At 55.2% G+C, this 20,177-nt stretch overlaps 1 protein-coding gene and 1 pseudogene across 1 annotated transcript; one reads left to right on the forward strand and one right to left on the reverse strand.

Annotated features, from left to right (window-relative positions):
* The first annotated feature begins 452 nt into the window (after nt 1–452).
* Nucleotides 453–18,932, forward strand: Marc2 (mitochondrial amidoxime reducing component 2). Its single transcript, XM_023710348.1, has 8 exons — nt 453–818; nt 4,140–4,313; nt 5,129–5,294; nt 6,077–6,217; nt 13,136–13,197; nt 13,274–13,345; nt 15,654–15,806; nt 18,163–18,932. Exons 1-7 carry the CDS (start codon nt 550–552, stop codon nt 15,778–15,780), a joined length of 1,011 nt encoding a protein of 336 aa, XP_023566116.1. The 5' UTR covers nt 453–549; the 3' UTR covers nt 15,781–15,806; nt 18,163–18,932.
* Nucleotides 9,720–10,289, reverse strand: LOC101565569 (annotated as a pseudogene).
* Nucleotides 18,933–20,177: the final 1,245 nt, after the last annotated feature.

Here is a 20,177-nt window from a genome sequence, read left to right on the forward strand (position 1 = left end):
GTTCACTGTCCCACCCGGGCCCACGAAGAGCAGCCAAAGGACAAACAAATGGGTAACAAAAGAGGAAAAGTACTGCCTGGCCAGCTTGCCAAGAGTTGTTATGAGGGTGGGGGCGCTCTTCCACGGAGCCAGGGGACAGACCCTTCCTCCGCGACCCCCCTCGGAGCGAGGTCGTTCTATCCGAGACCCTGCGAGGTGTCCGGAGGTGCACGCGCCTGCCTCTCGGTCCTGTTCTCCGCCAGCGCAGAGACGGCTGCAGCCAGCTGTGCCCGACTCTGTCCCGTCTTGCGCTCCTCCCCCTTCCCAGCGGCGGCGGTCGAGAGCTGGGCCGGCTCTGCGCACGTGACCGCGCGGCAGCGGAGGAGGAGGAGGGGGAAGCTCCGGACCGCCGGGGGAGGGGGGCGTCGGTCCGGGGGCCGGGCTCCTCTCTGAGCGTCCGGCTAGGACCCTACCCCGCGGCCCCCACGCGGCTCCGCCCCTCCGCGCGGCGCTTTAAGCCCCACCCCGACCCTGAGCACCGCCTTCCGCCCGCGCCGTTGCTTCTCCGCCATGGGTGCCGCTGGTTCTCGCGCGCTCTCCAGCCTCGGCCTCCCCGCGCCCGCTCGGCCTGCGTGGCTCGGCGTCGCCGCGCTGGGGCTGGCGGCCGTGGCCCTGGGGGCGGTGGCCTGGCGCGTGCGTCCCCGGCGACGCCGGCGGCGGCAGCAGGTGGGCACGGTGGCGCAGCTCTGGGTCTACCCAATCAAGTCCTGCAAGGGAGTACCGGTGCCCGAGGCCGAGGTCACAGCGCTGGGGCTGCGCGTGGGACACATGCGCGACAGGTAGGCAGGAGTGGTGGTGAAGGCCTCCGGGGAAACCGAAGTGTGCTTCCTGAGTAGGAGCGTGGAGAGCGCTGAGATCCTTGTGGGGTTGCACGCTCTGGGACCAGGAGAGCAGGGACCTGCCTGGGTAGCGCACCTGCAGCCAGGACTCTGATTTGGCCAGAGCCGGCGCATGCCTGGGTAGGCCCGAGCATGCAAAGTGCTAGTGGCTGTAGTTACTCCACGGGAGCAGAGGGCGGCCTGCGAGCTCGGAGTTCAGAGCCAGGTTTACTCTGGGTCACGTGGAGGAGCCCAGAAATTTGCCCTAGAACTCCTATCAGCTCCCCCTTGACTGGAACAATAACTGCTTGCGATGGGGTGGTGGGAGGTGGAGTCCGGGTCGGGTCGGAGAAGGCAAGGAAATCACCCTTGGATCAGGCTTGAAATGCCAGCGGCCCTGAAAAGTCCTGTACGGTGGCCTAGTGGCGGACCCCACCTCCGTCCTGAAGATAGGGGTTTGAACTCAGGTGAGTGTGAGAGCAGCCCCAGGGGCTTTCTGTGAGCCTCGTGCAGGATATAGAAGGGGTAGGCGCACCAGGATCAGGAGACAGAGTCCTTTCAGCCGAGGTTTTGCAAAAAAAAAAATTGCACTGGGTCTTATTTCATGATTGAAAGCAAGCTTGCCAGAGAACACCGTTTGAATGCTTCTCCCTGTCAGCTTGAGAAAAGGACAAGTATTTCTAGAATGTGGAAAAGACGCTATTACTTCATTCCTTCATTCCACTCTGAGCCTGTGTGACAGAATTGCAGAAAAGCTGGATTTTCTTCCACGAGTGCCCGAATTGCCCAGCCTTTTGTTCAGTGCCTTGAGAGTGTTTGTGCTTGTGCTTGGCTCTGTACCCGGCCCCCTGGGGTCTTTCAAGGGCACCTGGCTTAATGCCCCCTGGGCACAGAGGCCGTGGATGCACGGTGCGGACCTGTGCCTTCCAGGCCTGAGTCCACGCTCCCTCACTGCTGCCTCTGCCCCTCACTGCTGTCTGCATCCCATTTTCCTACTGGGCTTGGCCCTTCTGCCCCAGGCCAGTCCCTAACTGGACAAGGAGACTTTTCCAAGGCGGTGGGCTCTGCCTGCCCCGCTGGCTGCAGTCCCTTGGGGCACTGCTGCTCTTCCAGGGGATCCCAGCCCTGCATCCCTCCCCTGACCCTCTGCCAGCTTGTGTGATTGTGACAAATCCATCCATCCAGGTTCCTGTGTCTCATTTGCAGTCTCTGTTGAGAGAACTGGGTTGCAAAAACCACACACCCTGCGACTTAACCTTCCTGCCAGGTGTGCACACCAGAGCAGACTTTTCATTTACAGGGACTCAGGGTGCTCAGAGATAAAATACCTCATTCCCCAGCGACAGCTGATGAGTCATTTGGGGTGCATTAGGGTCGCAGCCACTTACCTGGCACCTCTGTCCTTGTCCTGTTCCAAGGTTAAGCTCCCTGTGTGTGGCCACGCCCCCTTCTCACTGTTACCCTGGCTGGCTGTGTTACCACACCTTTCTGCAGAGAGCAGAGGGGACCAGGCTATGAGCTGAGGGAAAGGCCAGCATCCTGAGGATGGGGGACATTGAAAGCCTCACCCCCTGGCAGGACCTGTCGGCAATGACGCCAAAGTGGGTGCCACTCAGGTTTGGCTTCCGCCTGGTGCGTGCAAGGCTCAGGGAGTCCTCTCACTGGACAAAGCGTGAAGGAGGTTAACCAAAGCAGAGTGTCTTGGTCAGACTTTTTGTTGCCATGGCAACATACTGAAGATCAGGTGACTTACAAATAATAGAGGTACATCGAGCCCAAGGTAGAGAGCAGGAAGCCCAAGAGCTGTTCCCTTTGAGCCAGTAATCCTTAATCCATGGGATTAATCCATTTATGGGAATTTAAGGTGGATCGCTCCTCAAAGGTCTTGTCACCCGCTGCCATTAGCGTATGAATGGAGGACTGTGTGCTGGCAGGTGCAGTCTCAGGGAGACAGTGGTGCTGTGTTCAGCACAGGTCACCAGATCTCTGCAGTGAACGGGAGCCTGGAAATGGGGGCGTCCCTGAATAGGCAGGAATTCCTGAGTTACAGAACCCCGAAGCCTGAGCGCATCAGAGGATTGGGGGCCAGGACATCTAGAAAGGAGCAGGTGGCCTCTGAGAATGGTGGGCCGCCGCTGGCCAGCACGTCCCCTTGGGGAAGAGTCACTGGCCACCCCTGTGTGTGGACTTACCCGCTATGGATGCAGGCTGCCGCCTGGGCTGGCATGGTCACAGAGAAGGGACTACGTGGCAGCACCTGGAGCAACAGGGCCAGGAGTGGACAGTGAGCCCTGGGCTCGCAGGATACCCACAGTCCCAGAGCTGCCCCTCCAGAAGGGCTGCCATTCATCCTTGTGCTACACCGAGGATGTCCTCGATTTCCAGGGGCTTCTACTGTCCACGCTGGCAGAGGTCCTTACCTGTCCCTCATCCAGAGTCAGCGGGCAGCCTCAGATGGTGACCCTGGAACTTTCTTTCTTGGGGCCCAGCCATGGGGTGGAGCAGCCCAGACCTTCCCGAGGCTGTAGATAAAGCCAGCCCGCCCGTCCTGGCTGCCAGCTCAGGGGAGCATCTGGTGGGAACCGGAGCAGGCTCTGTGGGCTCTGGGTAGAGCAGAGCTCGAATGCAGCCTGTGACCTCTGTGACTCCAAGCTCAATGCCAACTCATACCTCAGTGTGTGCACGGAAAGGCAGGACTGGGTGGCACTGACCCAGGTGGGGCCACAGGCCAGGGAGAGCCGACAGAGGAGGCCAGCATGGACTCTCCAGAATGGACAGCGGTAGGGGCCTTTGTCTCAGGCTCTGGCCCCCCTTGGGCATGGCTTCGGTCCTGCAGTCTGCCGTGCCCTGCAGACCTCCATGAAAGGATCTGGAGCCCTTTCCTATTCCTCAGCTGCGGGGAGGAGGGTGGCAATAGACCTGGTGGCTTCTGAGCAAAAGGGAGCTCCTGGAGGGGCACCTGACAGGGAGCAGTGGCCCCGCAGCCTCCTCGTTGGCTGTTTCAACCTGCACCTGTTGGCGCATCGGGCTGCCCCTGTCTCCCAGGGCCCTGCCAATAAACAAGGGCTTTCTCATGCTTGCCAAGCAAGCACTTATTCTACTGAGCCATCTCTTTGGCCCCCAAAACGAGGGCTTTCTGCGGGGAGCATTTCAAACCGGAAGCATTGGTCAGACAAGGGTGTCCTGGGAGCAGTTGCTGGGGGCCGTGTTGGGCTGGGAGAGAGTTTGGAGGAAACAGGAAGGAGGGGAAACCCTCACCGTGCCCCCATCTGTGCCCTGCAGGTTTTGGATGGTTGTCAAGGAGGATGGACACATGGTCACTGCCCGGCAGGAGCCGCGCCTCGTGCTGGTCTCCATCACCCCTGAGGACGGGTCCCTGGTCCTGCAGGCACCTGACATGGAGCAGCTGGCAGTGCCCTACAAGCTGCCTTCTTCAAACGCACTCCGCGACTGTAGGTGCGCAGGCCCTGCAGAGGAGGGCGGGCACGGGGTGTGTGGGACAGGCTGCGCTGGGGCTCAGTGTGCGTGGGGTGGCCAGGCCAGACCTGGTCGGCACACATGGCCGTGGCTGTCAGGTGAGAAGACCTCGGCTATGCTGACAGGCTCCCGAAACAGGAGGCGCAGCCACTCTGGCGCAGTGGGGTGGTCAGGCAGCGGAGGAACAAGGGGGCAGGAAAGGGCAGCAGCTGCAGGCAGGCTTGGGAGGCCTGGTGTGAGCAACGGGGGTGGGATGCAGAGGGTCCCTGGAGTCTGGTGCAGTGGCCTCCCCGGGCCATCAGGCATTGTGTGGCCATCCAACCAGCAGAAGTCAGTGGGGGAGGTGGTGGGCGGGTGAGTGGTCCTGACCTGAGCATGGAGCAGCAGTGGTTACTGTGTCCTGGGAGGCAGGGCCTGCTTCATCAGCTCCACTCTGGGCGCCAAAATTGGAAGCATAGTTAGTCCTGTTATGGGGCTCTGCATACCCTCAGGGGCCTTTCTCAGGTTTTAGCCTGCAGTCGTGCACAGGGAGATGATAGGGCTGACCGGTGGGGCTGACTGCAGCAGTTGGCAGGACAGAGTGTGTGGTCTCAGCTCCTGGCTGCAGCCCCAACCCTGAAAGCAGTGTCTGCCTAGGAGTGAGACCCCGGCGCTCTGGCTGCCCTGGGATCGAGTGCTGAGCTGCCCTCCCCGGGGCTGTGCCTACCTTCCCCTGTGCCACTCCTGAGCCAGGGCACAGCACTCTGCTCCATCTCTGAGGCCTATGACCTGGGGTCCTCTTCTGGCCCTCGCAGGCTGTTTGGCCTTGACATCAAAGGCAGGGACTGCGGTGACGAGGTGGCACAGTGGTTCACCAGGTTCCTGAAGTCGGAAGCCTATAGGCTGGTGCAGTACGAGACCAGTATGAAGGGGCGGACGTCCAAGGAGCTCCTCCCCAATGTGAAGGATTTCGGGTACCAGGTGAGTCCTGGTCTCCTCTCCCTCTTGTCTGCAGGCCCTCTCCTGGAATGTGGGCTAGGGGCATTTCCTGTGGGGCAGACTGGGCAGGGATGACTGGGTGGGGGCCCAGGATGGGGAGGAGGGGTGCGGTGCGTTCTGCAGCACAGGCGGAGGACCCAGGAGCTTCTGCAGAGGAGCTGGTGGCATCCCGGGCATGGGCTCCGGAGGAATCTGTGAGCAGTGAGAGTGGGAGTTTGGGTGGAAGTGGTTCCTAGGGAAGCAGAAACAGCAGCAGGCAGCTCCCTCAGGGGCTGCAGGCCAGGCAGGCCTCCTTCTGCTTGGAAGAGCAGTCCTCTGCCAGCCCAGTGGAGCCCCAGACCCTGAGCCAGGGCTTAAGTGCGGGTGCCAGGGGCCTGCTCCCCATGCCATATCCTGGACCACAGCCCCAGGAGGGCAGGATGAGTCTCAGGCTGCCTGCTCTGTTTGTGCTGTTTCCCAGGAACAGGACCTGATATCTGAAGGTGCCCAGTAAGTGCTTTTTCATTGAATGGTAGTGTTGCAGAAATTCTAACTAGAGTGTAATGGGTTAGCAGTAGCCCTTTTGCTATGAGGAGGAGGAGGAAAGAAAGGGTTGAGTCCCTGCTGCTGGACTGTGAGAAGCCCGACAGAGGAGGGTGGGTGAGTGATGTCGGCTGGAACTGTGGACGGTAGGAGTTCTGTTAGGAACCCATCACCACCAGAGGACAGACAGGTGGCCTGAGCCATCTCAGCAGGGTGTGACCCAGCCACGCGGTCCTGCGCAGGTGCCCTACCCCGACTGCAGCCCGGTCCTGCTGCACACCGAGGCCTCCCTGACTGACCTGAACACCAGGTTGCAGAAGAAGGTGAAGATGGAGAACTTCCGGCCCAACATCGTGGTGGCCGGTTCCAGCGCCTATGAGGAGGTGCGTGGCTGGTCAGGGCGTCTGGGATGGGTGCTAGGGTCCCCATCCCGGGAGCCTGGAGGGATTCAGACCTGGGGATGCAGGGGTGGAGAGAGAGGTGGGGAGTGGGGGTCCTGGGAAGGGGGAACCTTGTGCATGCAGGGGGTCCACTGCCTCACCCAGGGTGAGCCTGGGTTAGACTAGAGAATCTGCAGTCTGGGGGCTGCTTTAAGAAAAAGGAAGTAACAGAAATGAAATTATATGCAGGCCCTTGGGGAGGCCCCAAGCAAATGCAGGGCCCTAAGCTCTTACAAACCTTCTTGATTCTTGGGTTCTGACCCCCTTGAGGTCCAGAGCAGTGCAAGGAGAAAGCAGTTGCTGCACACAGCTCCGGTAAAAGTGCACCTCCTGGGGCTTAGACATTAACACAGGAAGTGGACATTCCTCCACACGGTCCGGGTCACTGTCATTGCTTTCTCAGAAGCTGTATTGTAGGGAATGACGTTTTCCTTGATTTGTCTCTGTGGAAGGTTAAATTGCAGGTCACTAATTTGTGGGTAAGATCTTGAGGCAAGGAGACAGCCAAGGTGTTGCCGGGCTGGAGAATTTCTGATCTCTTGTGCCTAGGGTCACAAAGCTGACCTGTTCTCAGGCTGTGGGGGTGGGTAGAATCTTTAGCAGGACACCAGAAGATGTGCTTTAAAGCCCATTTCTTTCTGCATTGAGATGGGCTTCCGGAAACAGTAAATAAATGTAGCATGCTCAGGTTTTTTGGAAAGTCCTCTGGGACTGCACATTAAAAATAAAGAACCCTACTGTGCAGTGATGTTGATGGTGCTGATTTCTTCTGTCTTCAATAAGGAGGCCCAGGAGTTCAGGACGCGGTGCAGTAACCTATCTGGTGCTGCCCTGAAACAGGAGCCCTTCTGATTAGTGGGGGCTCTGTCAAATATTAAAGGCAAATGATGATGCACATAAATAACAAACCCACTCAGGATAAAAAGCAGCAAAGGTAGTACGGTGTGTGGCCCATGCCATTATTGGTTGCAAAATGTGGGGCCACAGTGAGCTGTTGCGCAAGGTCTGCCTGGTGGCCCTGCAGACTTCGAACTTGAGTGCAAAGCTTAGAGTATACAGAGATTTTAGGAGGCAGGGGTGGGGCTCTGCGTTCGAGTTCTCGGAATACAGACCTTTCACCCAGGCTTCTCAGGGGAGCAGCTAGCTGACCGGCCAGGTTGGTTTTCCTGACCACCACTGGTTTTCTGAGCTGTCTTCTTCCTTTGTCCTCACTCAACACTATCAGCGTATGGCCACTTGGCAGAAACTGGGCCACCTGCCCCTCAGTGAGTGTTTCTTCAGCAGCTTCTGTAGCTTCTGAGTCCCAGCACCCATGGGACCTTCCTGTCCCGCTCTTTCTCAATGCTGGGATGGGAAATCCTCATGACTGGACCCTTCCGGTCCACGATGCCCATGTTGAGAGGGTCAAGGTATCTTCTGGACTGTGAATGCTGCCTCCTTTGCCTGTGACCGAGGACAGTGGTGCCACCTGCCTGCGGCGGCGACCCTGGGGGGAGCAGTGCAGGTCAGACACCGGCAGTGTGCTGTTCCTGGTGCTCCACACTGGCCCATACCGCCTCATCAGCCCTCCACGTCCCTTCCAGGCTCGAACCAGGTTGTGTCTCCCTGTAGCGGGTCAGACACAGCTTGTATTTGAACGCTCAGCAGAGAGTAGAGGACACCAGAGCACTGTACACCGAAGGTTGTTCTGTTGAACGCTTGCTTCCCATGGTGTGTGAGAGAGACGGGAGGGACTGTCCAGTGTGGTCCTCGTGGGGGTCATGGAGTTAGAGGGCTTATTCCTGTTTTGGATGGAGACATGGAATCAGAGAGCTTGAGTCACCTTCCCGGTCACACACCTAGTGTGGCTCTGTGTGGCCACTGACTGGCTCCTCCCAGCAACCTGTGGGTACTCTATGCTGTCCCTGGAGGGAGGAAAGAGGCCACCAAGAAGGAAAAGGCCTGAACCGTGTTTATTTGAGTCTGGTCAAGCAAATGGGAAGGACCTGAAAGCCATTTTTCTTTCTGAATTAATGAAGGAACCAAGAAGGGGGCTGGGGCACCCTGTGTTCGAGCTCGGGGACATCCATTCGCTGCCTCTTACCTTGTCTGAGCCCCTTCTGTCCTGGGTGGGTCCTTAGTGGTCAGTGTCTTCATCGGCTGTGCCAGAGAGATGGAACCACCATGAAAGGCCCCCAGGTGGGGGTCCCAGAGGTCTGAGCCACTGGAGGACAGGGTACCCCGACAGGGCAGGGCTCCATGCAGCCCCAGGCCTCGTCCTTTGCATCCTGAGCTGTGGTCTTTATAATCCGGTTCTGGCAGTGCACTCTCCTGAGTCGCAGGCACCTTCCGTGTGAGTTGCCCTGTCGCAGAGCAGGGTAAGGGAGGCCCTGATGTGGGGTGATTGGTGAGGACCCTCGACATTGGCCTCGGGGCGTCTTGCAGCCGGACCACCTGCCTGGGGTCTGCACTCGCCCCTGGTCCTGACTCCGCGCAGGTATCGGAGAACTGAAGGGTGGTGCTGAAGAAGACACCACAGCGTGGGTGTCAGAAAGACACAAACTCTACTAAAATGATTTTCAGATTGCGTTATTGGGATTACTGTGCTTCTTAAAAAAAGAAGAAAATTAAGATTTATTTTAAAAAGCTGAGTAATGTTGAAATCCTGGTGAGGAGGCTCTGGGAGTCTTTCTGTGGATGATACCTATAGCTGTGGCACAGTGATGCTGGTCAACAATCACGTGTGTGGACGTGACGGTCGCCCCGCATGGTGACAGTGGCGCTGGCTGCTCCTAGTGGTGTGGGAGCTGTTGTGTCCAGGGCAGGGCTCTGCTCACGTGTGCTCAGCGGCCCTGATGCCAACAGAAATTGTGGTGTGTGTAGTTAGGCACCACGCGTGATGCAGAGGGCACTTTTCTGTGTCTGTGGCGGTGTAATTTAAGGTGATTATGGAGTGTGTTCCTTCCGCCTGTTGAAGACCAGGTTTGCGGCGACACAGGATGTCACGTGACGCTGCTAGCAGCCCCGGGCATCTCACCGTCTGTTGTGTGTTTTCTTTGTGTTTGGCTCGCTGTGGCCTGGAAGCGCAGGAGGGCCAGCTCAGGTTGCCAGCGGGCCGTGCAGCCCCGTGACCGCAGGCAGCCCTACCTGGCGTCCGTGGGAGCCGGTGTGTGCGCGGCTCCTGTGACTTCCCTTGTTGGTTCTCACACAGCAGCACCTTGACCGTTTCTCGGGGTGGACGGGATACAGGTCCACGCCCTCCTTCCTAAAGCCTGAAGGGCACACACCCCTGTGTCCTCAGCCGCTCCAGTTGGTGGCCTTCCAGGCTCTTGGGCATCATCAGGGACCAGAGTGAGAAACCAGAAATACTACTGGGGGCCCCAAAACAGGGAAGAGCTGTTTGTACATCACTGATTCGTTCCTTCAGTTTTTGCCTACTTTTATTTTTATTTTTATTTTTTTTTACATTTCACCTTTTATTAAACAAACCAAATCCAAACAGTTTACAACCCTTTGTGTGGGCTGTCTCAGGCGAGCGCTGGTTTCTGCGGTGCCAGAGACCATGGCTTCAGGTCCATGGCTGAAGTTGGGCCATGTCCCGTCACAGACGCCCCGACAGCACCAGAACAGAAACGCTCAGCTGGGCTTTCCGCCCGAACTCCTATGCAAGATGCCTTTTCAGCTCCTCCACCACGGCCTGCGGCTCCGGGAACTTGAGTTTGCGTGGTGGTCCCTTCTTAATTCCAGTCCAGAGCTGAGCATCGCTGCCGTCCGCGCGCCGCAGCGTCACCTCAAAGCTTCCCCTCCGCCGCCGCACCGGGTTGAGTGCCACCGCCAGCTGCGGGGCCGCCACGCGTAGCGCCTGGCTCAGCGCCGCGGCCTGGCGCGCGTACACGCGTCAGCTGGTGCAGTGCTCGATGACCACCTGGGCCTCCGTCCCGCCGTCCGCCGGCTCCCCCCGCTTCCCTGCAGGGCAGACCTCCTGGCCTCGGCCTTGCGCTTCCTCCCGCGAGGCGCCATGGCAGACACCGCGCGGCTCGAGCGACCGCGCCGAGCGCCTACTTTTATTTTTAAAAAATTATCATTTAAAAATTAAATTGGGGCCAGGGAGAGCTCAGCAGCACAGCACCTGCCTGGCAAGAGAAAGGTTGTGAATTTGATTCCTGGTACCAAGAAAATAAAAATGAAACATAAAAATCAGTTTGATGGCCATTCTGGAATATGAGCTCCTTAAAGGTGGGCACTGCTCAGTACAAATACTTTTGGAATAAATCAATTATCTTGTCATTAATTTATTTACATAAGGATTTGGAGCAATTTAGCATTAAAAATTATACCTAGTTTTTTTTTTTTTTTTGGACATCAACTGCAGAAGAAATCAGTATTTAGAATTTATAAAGTCTCTATGAATATATTTTCAAAGTTTTCAGTTGTGTTTGTTTGCTTGTTTTGATAGTAGTGTTTTTTGTTTCTTTGTTTTATTTTAATAGAATTTCACCATGTAGCCTAGGCTGGCTTTGAGCTTGTGATCCTCCTGCCGTAGCCTCCCCAGTCCTGTGAATACACTGCCTAGTTTTTACTTACCATATTTCTGTTTTTAAAAATTAAATCCAAATTTTATTTAATAATTTCAAATTACACATTTCAAATTTCTAAAATGGAATAGAAGTATCTCGGAATGAAGAAACGGCATAGAGGAGCACTGACAGCCCTTGGAACTCAGATTTCATCAAGGAAACTATTGATCTGCAAATCACAGCCCATTACATAACAAGGTGAAATATCCACCTCTTCACTTTGGCAATAGCTATTTTCTAAAGGAATGGAAAAAAAAGATTTTTTTTTTTTTGGTGGAACTGGGGATTGAACTCAGGCCCTTGCACTTGCCAAGTGAGCGCTTATTCTACTGAGCTAGCTCCCGAGCCGCTGTTATTCTTTAATTAAAATGGGATTCTATCTTTAGATTAAAAATTTAAAGATGAGAAAAAGCTGTACTTAGAAAATTACCATGTTTCTGACAGTTGTGTATGTCGTGCAGGATCATCACTTCCAAGTCACGTGACAGGTCCAGCAGCTTGGAAAGGGTCAGAGTGGGGCAGGGCTGGGGCCCAGGGCGGGAAGGCGGGGCCGTGTCACCTTGGGGCCCCGGAGGGCTGGACCCCAGCCTTCGCAATTGGGCCAGTGACACACTCTGCCTGTCAGGATAACTCCTTTCACAGCCCACTGACCCAAGCGGCCACTTGGGTTGTGCAACTGTTGTCCCTCCTCTTAGGCGTCTTTGTGTCTTTCTGTGGCTGGTAGGGGTTTAAGACTCACGTTGGCCTCCATTTCTACTGATGAGCCATCTTAGTGCCCGTGTACGAAGAGAAGGGCTTTGTGTGTGTGTGTGTGTGTGTGTGTGTGCAACAGACGTTTCTGATGGGGTGGGTGTGTAGATGAAGGTGTTCTCTGTATGGCTGCTTTTTCCCTATGGATGTAGCCATGTGCACATACACAGCCATGTGTGTTTATGAGTGTGCATGCACGTGTGTGTGTGTGTGTGTGTGTGTGTATAGGTGTGTGCATGGTCGGACTTTCCGGGACTCAACACGGACTGAAAGTGTCCAGAAAAACTCCACCCGCGGCGCAGTGTTCTGCTGCCGGGCCTGTGCTTCCTCAGCAGTGCTTAGCAGTCACGTGGCAGGAATCCTCGTCTAGAGATGGATTAGAGCGTGACTGTCCATCCTTTCAGCTTTCTGGGCTGTACTGGATGAAAAGCAATTGTCTTGGGCTGCATACAAAAGCTAAAATGTGGTTACTGTATATCAGTAACAGAGCTTCATATTTTACATTTTGGCTTATTTGACATAAGCCCAAGTTTTCACGTGTGCTGCAGGTGTGCGTGTGTAGGTAGAGATGCTGTTGTCTGTAATCCCATGTTTTACTCTGCATGCCGCGCGCCCATTATGCACCAATGACTTGCACTTGGAGGAGACTGGCGGATGCGGGGTGTGGCTGGTGTGGCACTGAGGTCCCCAGTGCCCTGCCACGGCCCCCTGCGCAGCCTGTGCTCTGGCACCACACAACCCAGTGTGAGAAACGCCACCCAGCCTGCACAGTGAGGGTAAACATTCTCACCTGTGGGCTGCACCGCGAGCTGCCCTCATGCTCCGTGGGACGTGCCGCCCTCAGCAGTGTGGGGAGATGAGGGTGGAGTGCGAGAAGCGCCAGGAGGGGCTGGGGCGTCTCCGGGTCTGGGTGTCAGGCGCGGTTTTGGAACCCTCCACATCGTGGAGTGTACGTAACACGGAGCTCTTCCGTGGCCTGTGTGTGCGAGCGCATCTGTGCATGCATGTTTGTATGTATGTACGTATATGCCCAGGTGTGTTTTCTATGTGTGTGTATGAATGTGTGTGTTTGGTCTCCATCACACGGAGCTGAAGGCCGCTGCGTGGCTGAAAGGCCTTCTCATCAGGAAGGTCTTCAGCCTCAGCTGCCCTGTGTCTTCCTCGCGTGACCCCACGAAAGCGTGGCAGTCCCTCAGGGCTGCCGTGTGGGCTGGAATGCCCGGATCGCACTTCTGTCCCCCTCTAGGTGGAAGGGTATGCTGCAGCCCTGAGATAAACTAGGGGTGCCCGTCAGGGCCCAGCGCTCCTCCTCAGTGTGTGTGGGGTGCACTTGGTGCTGGGGCCGGAGCTCAGGGCTGGAGCACTGGCCTATAGGCCCACGTTCTGGGTGCCCCAGGAAAGAGAGCTGCTCTGGAGCCTGCGGCCGCCGCCTCTGGTCTCCCAGACGTGTGCCTGTGTCGCAGTGCTCCCCTGCTGCTTGCGCGGTTAGAGCCAGCACCTGCTGTGCTGACTCGGGCCAGGAAACCTGACCCTGAGAGCCTGCCCTTCCTCCTAGGACTCCTGGGACGACCTCGTTATTGGGGACGTGGAGATCAAGAAAGTAATGTCTTGCCCCAGGTAAGCTTGTGGCCTGCCTGGCTGGCGCGGTGCAGCTCCGCTCGCCCCGGGGCCTGACCCTGTGCTCGTATGGCAGGTGCATCCTGACCACCGTGGACCCCGACATGGGCGTCATCGACCGGAAGGAGCCGCTGCAGACCCTGAAGAGGTTGGACATGCGGGTGCCCTGTGACCTCAGTGTCACCTCTGGGTTAGGGGCTGCAGGTGCCTGGGACCAGCTCTCCAGGGCAGGGCACCCTGAATTGCTTGGGGTCAGCATGCCGCGGGTCAAGTAACTGGGTGCTTGTCAGGTCAGGCTCCCCGCCTTGTTTTTCTATACTGGATGAATCTTGTACTTTTAGTATCTTCTCTTTTCCTCCATCCCTCCCTCCCTTCCTCTCTCCCTCTCTCCCTCACTCCCTTTCTTCCTTCCATTCTGTAATGGGGGTGGAAGCTGAGACCTTCATAGTGAGCTACAATTTCTTATTTATTTATTTATTTATTTATTTATTTTTTGGTGGAACCAGGGATTGAACTCAGGCCCTTGCGCTTGCCAGGGAAGCACTCATTCTATTGAACCATTTCCCCAACCCCTGAGCTACAATTTCTACTTTTTTTTTAACTTTCTTTTTTTTTTTTTTTAAGGCTTTCCTTTTTTTTTTTTTTTTTTTTTTTAGGTCTTACCATCTATATTTATTTATTTATTTATTTTGGTGGAACCAGGGATTGAACTCAGGCCCTTGCGCTCGCCAGGGAAGCACTTATTCTACTGAGCCGTCTCCCCAACCCCTGAGCTACAATTTTTACTTTTTTTTTTTTACTTTTGAGACAGAGTCTTGCTAAGTTGTTAAGTAGTCCAGGCTGAGTTTAAACTTGTGATCCTCCTGCCTCAGCCTCCCAGAGTGCTGGGATTACAGGTGTATGGACGGCACTGGGCCAGTCTGATACATTTTAAACTAAATTCCTTTTCAGAATTTTACTACCTCTCTTATTAATTCTTAATAACATTAATGTGCGCTTTTCCAAATGATGGTCCCGAGTTCTTACTTAATTATGCTTATTAGAACTCAAATGCTTTTATTAGAAGCAGCATCAAAGGAGATGAAAATCACTGTGATTGCATACAATACACATACAATTTCCTCTTGTGAAATACAAGAGGAGGTGGAACGGAACAGGCTGTCAGAGTCTGGGCACCCAGGAGCCTCTTTATACCGGGATTCTTCCCTGTCTCATCTTAACGAGAATAGAAAAATACTAGAGCAGACATTAGAGATGGCACAGTTTCAGAGAAACCCAGGATGACAGGCATTCAGTGGTGCTTGTTGCTTTGCATGTTGGTGTCTTCATTGTAGTTGCTCAGATTACCACATAAAAGCCTATAAAAAATAGGTCAAAATAAAAATTTTGAACGCTAACTGCCACCTTCAAAAAACTGATAGAAATTAATAGTTCAGTTGTCTTAGCTGCCCTGTGCATATACACCCGCGATTTTCCCCTTCCTTTCCTTTCCTTTCCTTTCCTTTCCTTTCCTTTCCTTTCCTTTCCTTTCCTTTCCTTTCCTTTCCTTTCCTTTCTCCTTTCCCTCCCAATCGCTCATGCCTTTTGAGCAGTCTCTTGGCCACGGGCGCCCTGGGTGTGGGGTGCGCTGGCACGCCTGAGTGAGGGCGTGAGGCTTGCTGGGCGCGCCTGGCCGGCGTCCGCGCCAGCGCTGCAGAGCTGAAGCCGAGGCCGTCTGTGGAGCTCTGCTCTAGCTTGCCCCCTTTCCTGTGCTTTGTTGCTTAAGGCACTTGGACGGATAATTGTATTTTATGTTTTAAGATGTGGTGATGTTGATTTTATTTTTTCAAATAAACCTGGAGATGGGACTGGGGAGATGGCTCAGTGGAATAAGCACTTTCCTGGCAAGCACAGGGGCCTGAGTTCAATCCCCAGACCCGCCAAAAAAACCCCACAACAACAACAACAACAAACAAACAAACCTGGGGAAAGGGCATCCTCGCAGCAGCCCGGCCCCCAGCCCCGGGACACGGAGGTTTTCAGTCCAGTGCCCAGACGCGCTCACCAGCGGCTCTGGCAGTGGCGGGAGGCTCCTGTGGGATTCTCCAAGCATTTGTTTTGGTGAGTTTCGAAGCTCCAGGTGCCAGGGAACACCAGGCATTTGTAGGACACTTACACATGCCAGGCTTTTTCCTTTCAGCTTCAAGCTGGGGCCGTGGCAGACTGGTTTATACTCTCGAGAAAAACTAGGATTCCTTGCTGTTGGGCAGATCGCCTGTGTGTTCTGTTGACATTTGAGGAGCAGGCTGGATGTTACTAGGAACTAGCCGGAGGTTAAAAGTGTGCATCCCATGGGGAGCACTCAGGGTGCCCTGGGGAGCACTCAGCGTGTACTGGGGAGCACTCAGGGTGCCCTGGGGAGCACTCAGGCCATACTTTTGCCTTTGGGCTCAATGATGTCTGCTCATCTCTTCCAGCTACCGCCTGTGTGACCCCTCTGTGAAGCATTTATACCAGTCGTCCCCACTCTTCGGGGTCTATTTTACGGTGGAAAGGATTGGAGTCCTGAGAGTGGGAGACCCTGTGTACCAGCTGGTGGACTGAGGGCCCGCTCGGCTGACGAGAGAGAGGTCAGTTCTGCTGTGGGAGCTCCGCATCTGGCAGCCACTGCCCAATTTTCTTGTGTGAAGACCTTTCAGAGTTACAGGGACCTTAGGCCCTGCGAAACATCCTCTTCTGGCACCCTCCCCCCAGCCACCTCAGGAGGGAGACAGGGCCGGGCTCTGAGTTGGCGGGGAGTCGACAGGGGTGCAGGTGAGAGGGAGCGTTCTCCAGAGCCTCACGCCATTTTGTGTGTCAGACAAAGTGAAGGAGATTATCTAGGTTATCCGAAGTCAGCTGGGGAAGAATTGCTAAATCACATGCTTTCGTCAAGTGTACTTAAAATGCAATTTAAATTTGAAAAAACTTGGCGTGTGAAGGTGAGGTGACCCTACCTCATGGTGTAGAAAGTGATGTTTTCTCATTGATCTCACAGAGCCAGAAAAAAAAAAACCCTGGGCCCTGGAGGCCTTCGCCCAGCCAGCAAGTGCAGCCAGGCGAGAAGGCAGTCGGGAGGGCTTGTGCTGAGGGCTCTGAGCACCTACTGTCCCGAGTCTCCGAGCAGGCCTGAAAGTCACTTGTCAGCAAAGCGCTCACACGCTTTTCCTCTCTTGCTGCCCGAGACTTGCTTAGTTATTTTTCTCATGCTGCGCAGATTACCCGACACCCAAAGCTGAAGGGGAAAGGTTTGTGGGCTTGCATGGTGTAGAGGTTTAAGTCCATAAACGGCTGGCCTGAAGGCAGGCGCACGGCAAGGGGCACCACACAGGAGGAACAGTTTATGGCGGGCAGCAGGCAGCGACCTTCCTTCTGTCCCTGAGTTCCACCCAGGCTCACACCCTTGGGCAGGAGGGCTTCTCATTGTCCACACCAGAACTATGCCAAATAAGCAGGGGACAAGTCAGTAGCCACACACCCTTGATCACAGCCCCACACCCTATCCCTAGCTCACACACCCTACACCCAGCCACCTCTGAAAAGCCCCACCTGTGACCCCATGAGGCTTGGGGGATATCTGGACAGAAGCCATGACCCTCAGGGGTCACAGCTTCCTGCCCACCTGGGCACCCGGCCTGCAAGGGTGCAGGCTCAGGATGCCATGGCCATGGCCATGAGGAGGTGCATGAAGGTCTAGATCGTGCTGTCCTCTGCTGTGGGCTTGACACCCAGCTGCATCCCTGCCAGCCTGGGCTGGGCCTGTAAAGGGTGTCCTCTAGACAGGAGGAAGGACAGCTGAAAGCAAGTGCAGGCTGTGCTGCCCAGGACCCCCGGGAGCCTTCTATATCTAGTTAGCACTTAACCTTACAGAGGTGGCTGCTGCTTGTGACAGCAGAAGTTTGTCAGGGCAAATGTAGAAGATGCCAGAGAAGTAAAAGAAAGACATTGTCTGTTGTTATTCCTTATAAATTTTATTCCAGTAGGAATTTCTGTTTTATGAAGTAGCTGTGGTGCATGCATGTACCCCATGACATGTATGTGTATGCGCAACTTTCATAGCTCTCCAGTCTGTGCAGAAGTCATTTTGATGGCTTTGTAACATTACTTGTATACAAGTATGACACTGTTTAAATGCAAGTTTTTCAGTATTTGCTACTTAGAGTAATCCAGTCTGCTGCCAGTAACCCTTTAATGGATGTCTCTCTAGACAGAGTATTTTAAAATGAAAGGATTTCTTGGCAAGTGACATTACTGAAAACCTACTTTTTCTTCTTTTGAGGTGGGATCTTGCTGTGTTGCCCAGGCTGGCCTCCAGCACCCCAAGCTCCTACCTCAGCCTCCTGGGTGACAGCAGAAGTGGTTGCCCCAGGGTGTACATCAACCATGCCTTCCACTTGCACACCCATGTACCCTGTGCGGGAGTTCACTTTCTGTGGCTGTAACAAGTGCTGATTCTTCCTAATAAGGTTTACTTAACTCTGAGCTTGGGGGCCTGAAGGTCAAAGATTGGGGGTCTCGTCTGTGCACCCATGTGGCTTCCTATGGATGCCATAGTGACAGGGGATGGAGGTTGTGTGGACAAGGCTGAGAGTGGGCTGGCCGGCTTGCCTTTGTCACAGCTTCCTCCAGGGGAGACTCGGTGGGTTCTCAAGAACAACCCTACTTCCCAGACACCTGACCACGCCCTCTAGCCCTGGCCTCTGCACAGCCTCACACTGCCACCCAGCGCCACGCTGCCAACACGTCAGCCTAGGGGCACACCAATGCTACTGCAAAGCCCAGCACCCTGTGAGGACCTTCGTGGAGTCCCAGGGGAGCTCGTACCCTGGGCAGCGCAGTTTACATTGCCTGCAGTGGAAGGGACTGTTCCGTGCAGGTTTGAATAATTGGTGGCGAGTGCACTAAATACTGAATGTCAGAGGTTCTTATCATTCCTGTGGCTTTCAGCATCCAGGAGGCCTGGACCACGATCCTGAAGCACGAAGGGGGCCTGGAGAAGCCTGTTATGCAGCCACGATATTTTTGCCCAGAAAGGAGTCGCAGTTTCTGACGCTTCCGAGTTATGCGTGCTCCAAATTAATGCGAGTAGAGTCTTTGAGGTGATTTGGAAGGTGAAGGTATACGCATTTCAATTATAAAGGCATTTTAGATCAACAAAATTATCTATAAAATTATCGCAAATGTTCTTGCAGCTATTGTTTCTGTCCCTGGCTTCAGTACTGGTGAGTGAAGAATGGTTAAAGAGTTAGCAAAGAAGATGAGATTTTTAAAAAAGTGCTCCTTATTTCCTGCTGTTGGTTGTTTTAAGTCCTTGTGGCCTGACTGCTTTTACAAGCCCACAGGCTCCCACATGCCTGCGGCCGGCCCTGGCCTGGCTGCCGAGCCCTGCTTCTGCGTTTCCGGCCTGTGGGGTAGGGCCTGAGGGTGGACTGTCCCTCAGAGCCTTGTCTGTACTTGATTTTGCCTCTGTTAACCCATAAAACTTATTTCTGTCTGTGGATGTCTGGCAGCCAAGTAAGAAAACACCACGAATGGAATCTGGGAGAGGGAAATTTGGGTGCAGGAAAGTGTATTTTAGGTGCATTTCGACAAACAAGAAACATGAGCTCTTTTCCGATGATTGAGCAAAAATTCTCACTGCACTAATAATAGGTAAAAGAATTAACCTACTTATCACTGTGTACTTTGTTTTTAATAAACATGGATCTTGACTCTACCATGTCTGGTGTGGATGTCTGGCCTCGCGTGGCCTCCTGCAGCTCCTGTCTCTCATGTGGACTGGGCCTGGAGGGATGCCCACCTTGCTAGGGTCCCCTGCTGGGGCGCAGCAGTTCCGTCCTTTCTGTCTTTCTCTGCTGGGCTCCGAGGTTCGCCTCAGCTCCCTGCAGCCTTGGAGAGTTGTTGGGCGTCCTGATGAATCTTACAGGCGATGACCAGAAAGCCCGTTTACCTTTCCAGAGTGGAGCGAGGCTGGGGCCTGACGGCAGCATAACTCCTGAAGCCCTGGGCTGTGGGAACGTAGCCCTCAAGGCCAGTGGCCCTGAGTGGGTGACACCTCCTTGGTCCGGACATCACCTTCAACCTGGGCTTCCAACGAGGCTAGCTTCCCCCAGCAGCTGGAGGACAGGGCATGGGCAGGCAGCAGGGAGCTAGGCAAGTGGAGTCTCACTTGCTCACCTTTGCTGGGAAGAACGCTTAGAAAGAAGGCTTCACTGGTGCTGGCGGGTGTGAGCCGGCAGCCTGGGAAAGAGGCTCCCCTATGGGTTGAGCGTCCTGTGGCCTCTGAGCCAGGGTGCTCCTTCTGCGGGGGTGGGTGGGGGTTCTGCCCAGCGACCAGCAGGGATGCTCCTTGGTTCCATCCTCTGCAGCAACTCTACGAGGCTCTCAGCCACGTGGTGCTGGAAGGACCCCGCCTTCCATAGCTGGTCACCCCACCAGCATCCCAGGTGGACTTGGTGAGCCGTGGCCCCTGGTCAGCCAGCATGGAGCCTGGCCTCCGTGCACGGTTATTGTCTTCCTTCTGTGGGCTGGATTTAGCCGCGGGCCTGGCACGGGTTGTGCAGCTGCCCTCACTGCAGTGGGGTGTAAAAGTCTCCTGGAGCCGCTTGCACAACAAGAACAGGAGGCCGAGGCCCCACGCCAGTGTGAGGGTGTGGGGTGTGTGTGGGGGGGGTGCGCGTGCCCGTGCGGCACAGTGCTGGGGTGGAACCCGGGGTCTTCACACACAGCTGCAACTCCTTTTTTACTCTGGACTTTGAGTCGGATTGAAAGTTGCCGGGGCCAGGCTCCAAATCACAGTCCTCCCTCCTCGACCTTCCGAATGCTGGGGTCACAGCCATGCGATACCACAGCCAGCCAACGTGACCACCTCTTTCGGAAGTGAGAAGGGACCCGGAAGCCGGGGCCGCGCCCAAGGCTGTCTGTCCTATCCTGGGCGACCTCTCTGCCCAGGCGCAGGACCG

Source organism: Octodon degus, unplaced genomic scaffold, assembly GCF_000260255.1.
Source record: "Octodon degus isolate 3935 unplaced genomic scaffold, OctDeg1.0 scaffold00017, whole genome shotgun sequence".
In the NCBI taxonomy this organism is placed as follows: Eukaryota; Metazoa; Chordata; class Mammalia; order Rodentia; family Octodontidae; genus Octodon; species Octodon degus.

Bases quoted from the DNA above. Each gene is read 5' to 3' on its own strand.
- Marc2 (XM_023710348.1), top strand. From the start codon at position 550: ATGGGTGCCGCTGGTTCTCGCGCGCTCTCCAGCCTCGGCCTCCCCGCG. The intron at 819-4,139 runs GTAGGCAGGAGT...TGTGCCCTGCAG, and splicing joins GTGGGACACATGCGCGACAG to GTTTTGGATGGTTGTCAAGG. The intron at 13,346-15,653 runs GTTGGACATGCG...CATCTCTTCCAG, and splicing joins CCGCTGCAGACCCTGAAGAG to CTACCGCCTGTGTGACCCCT.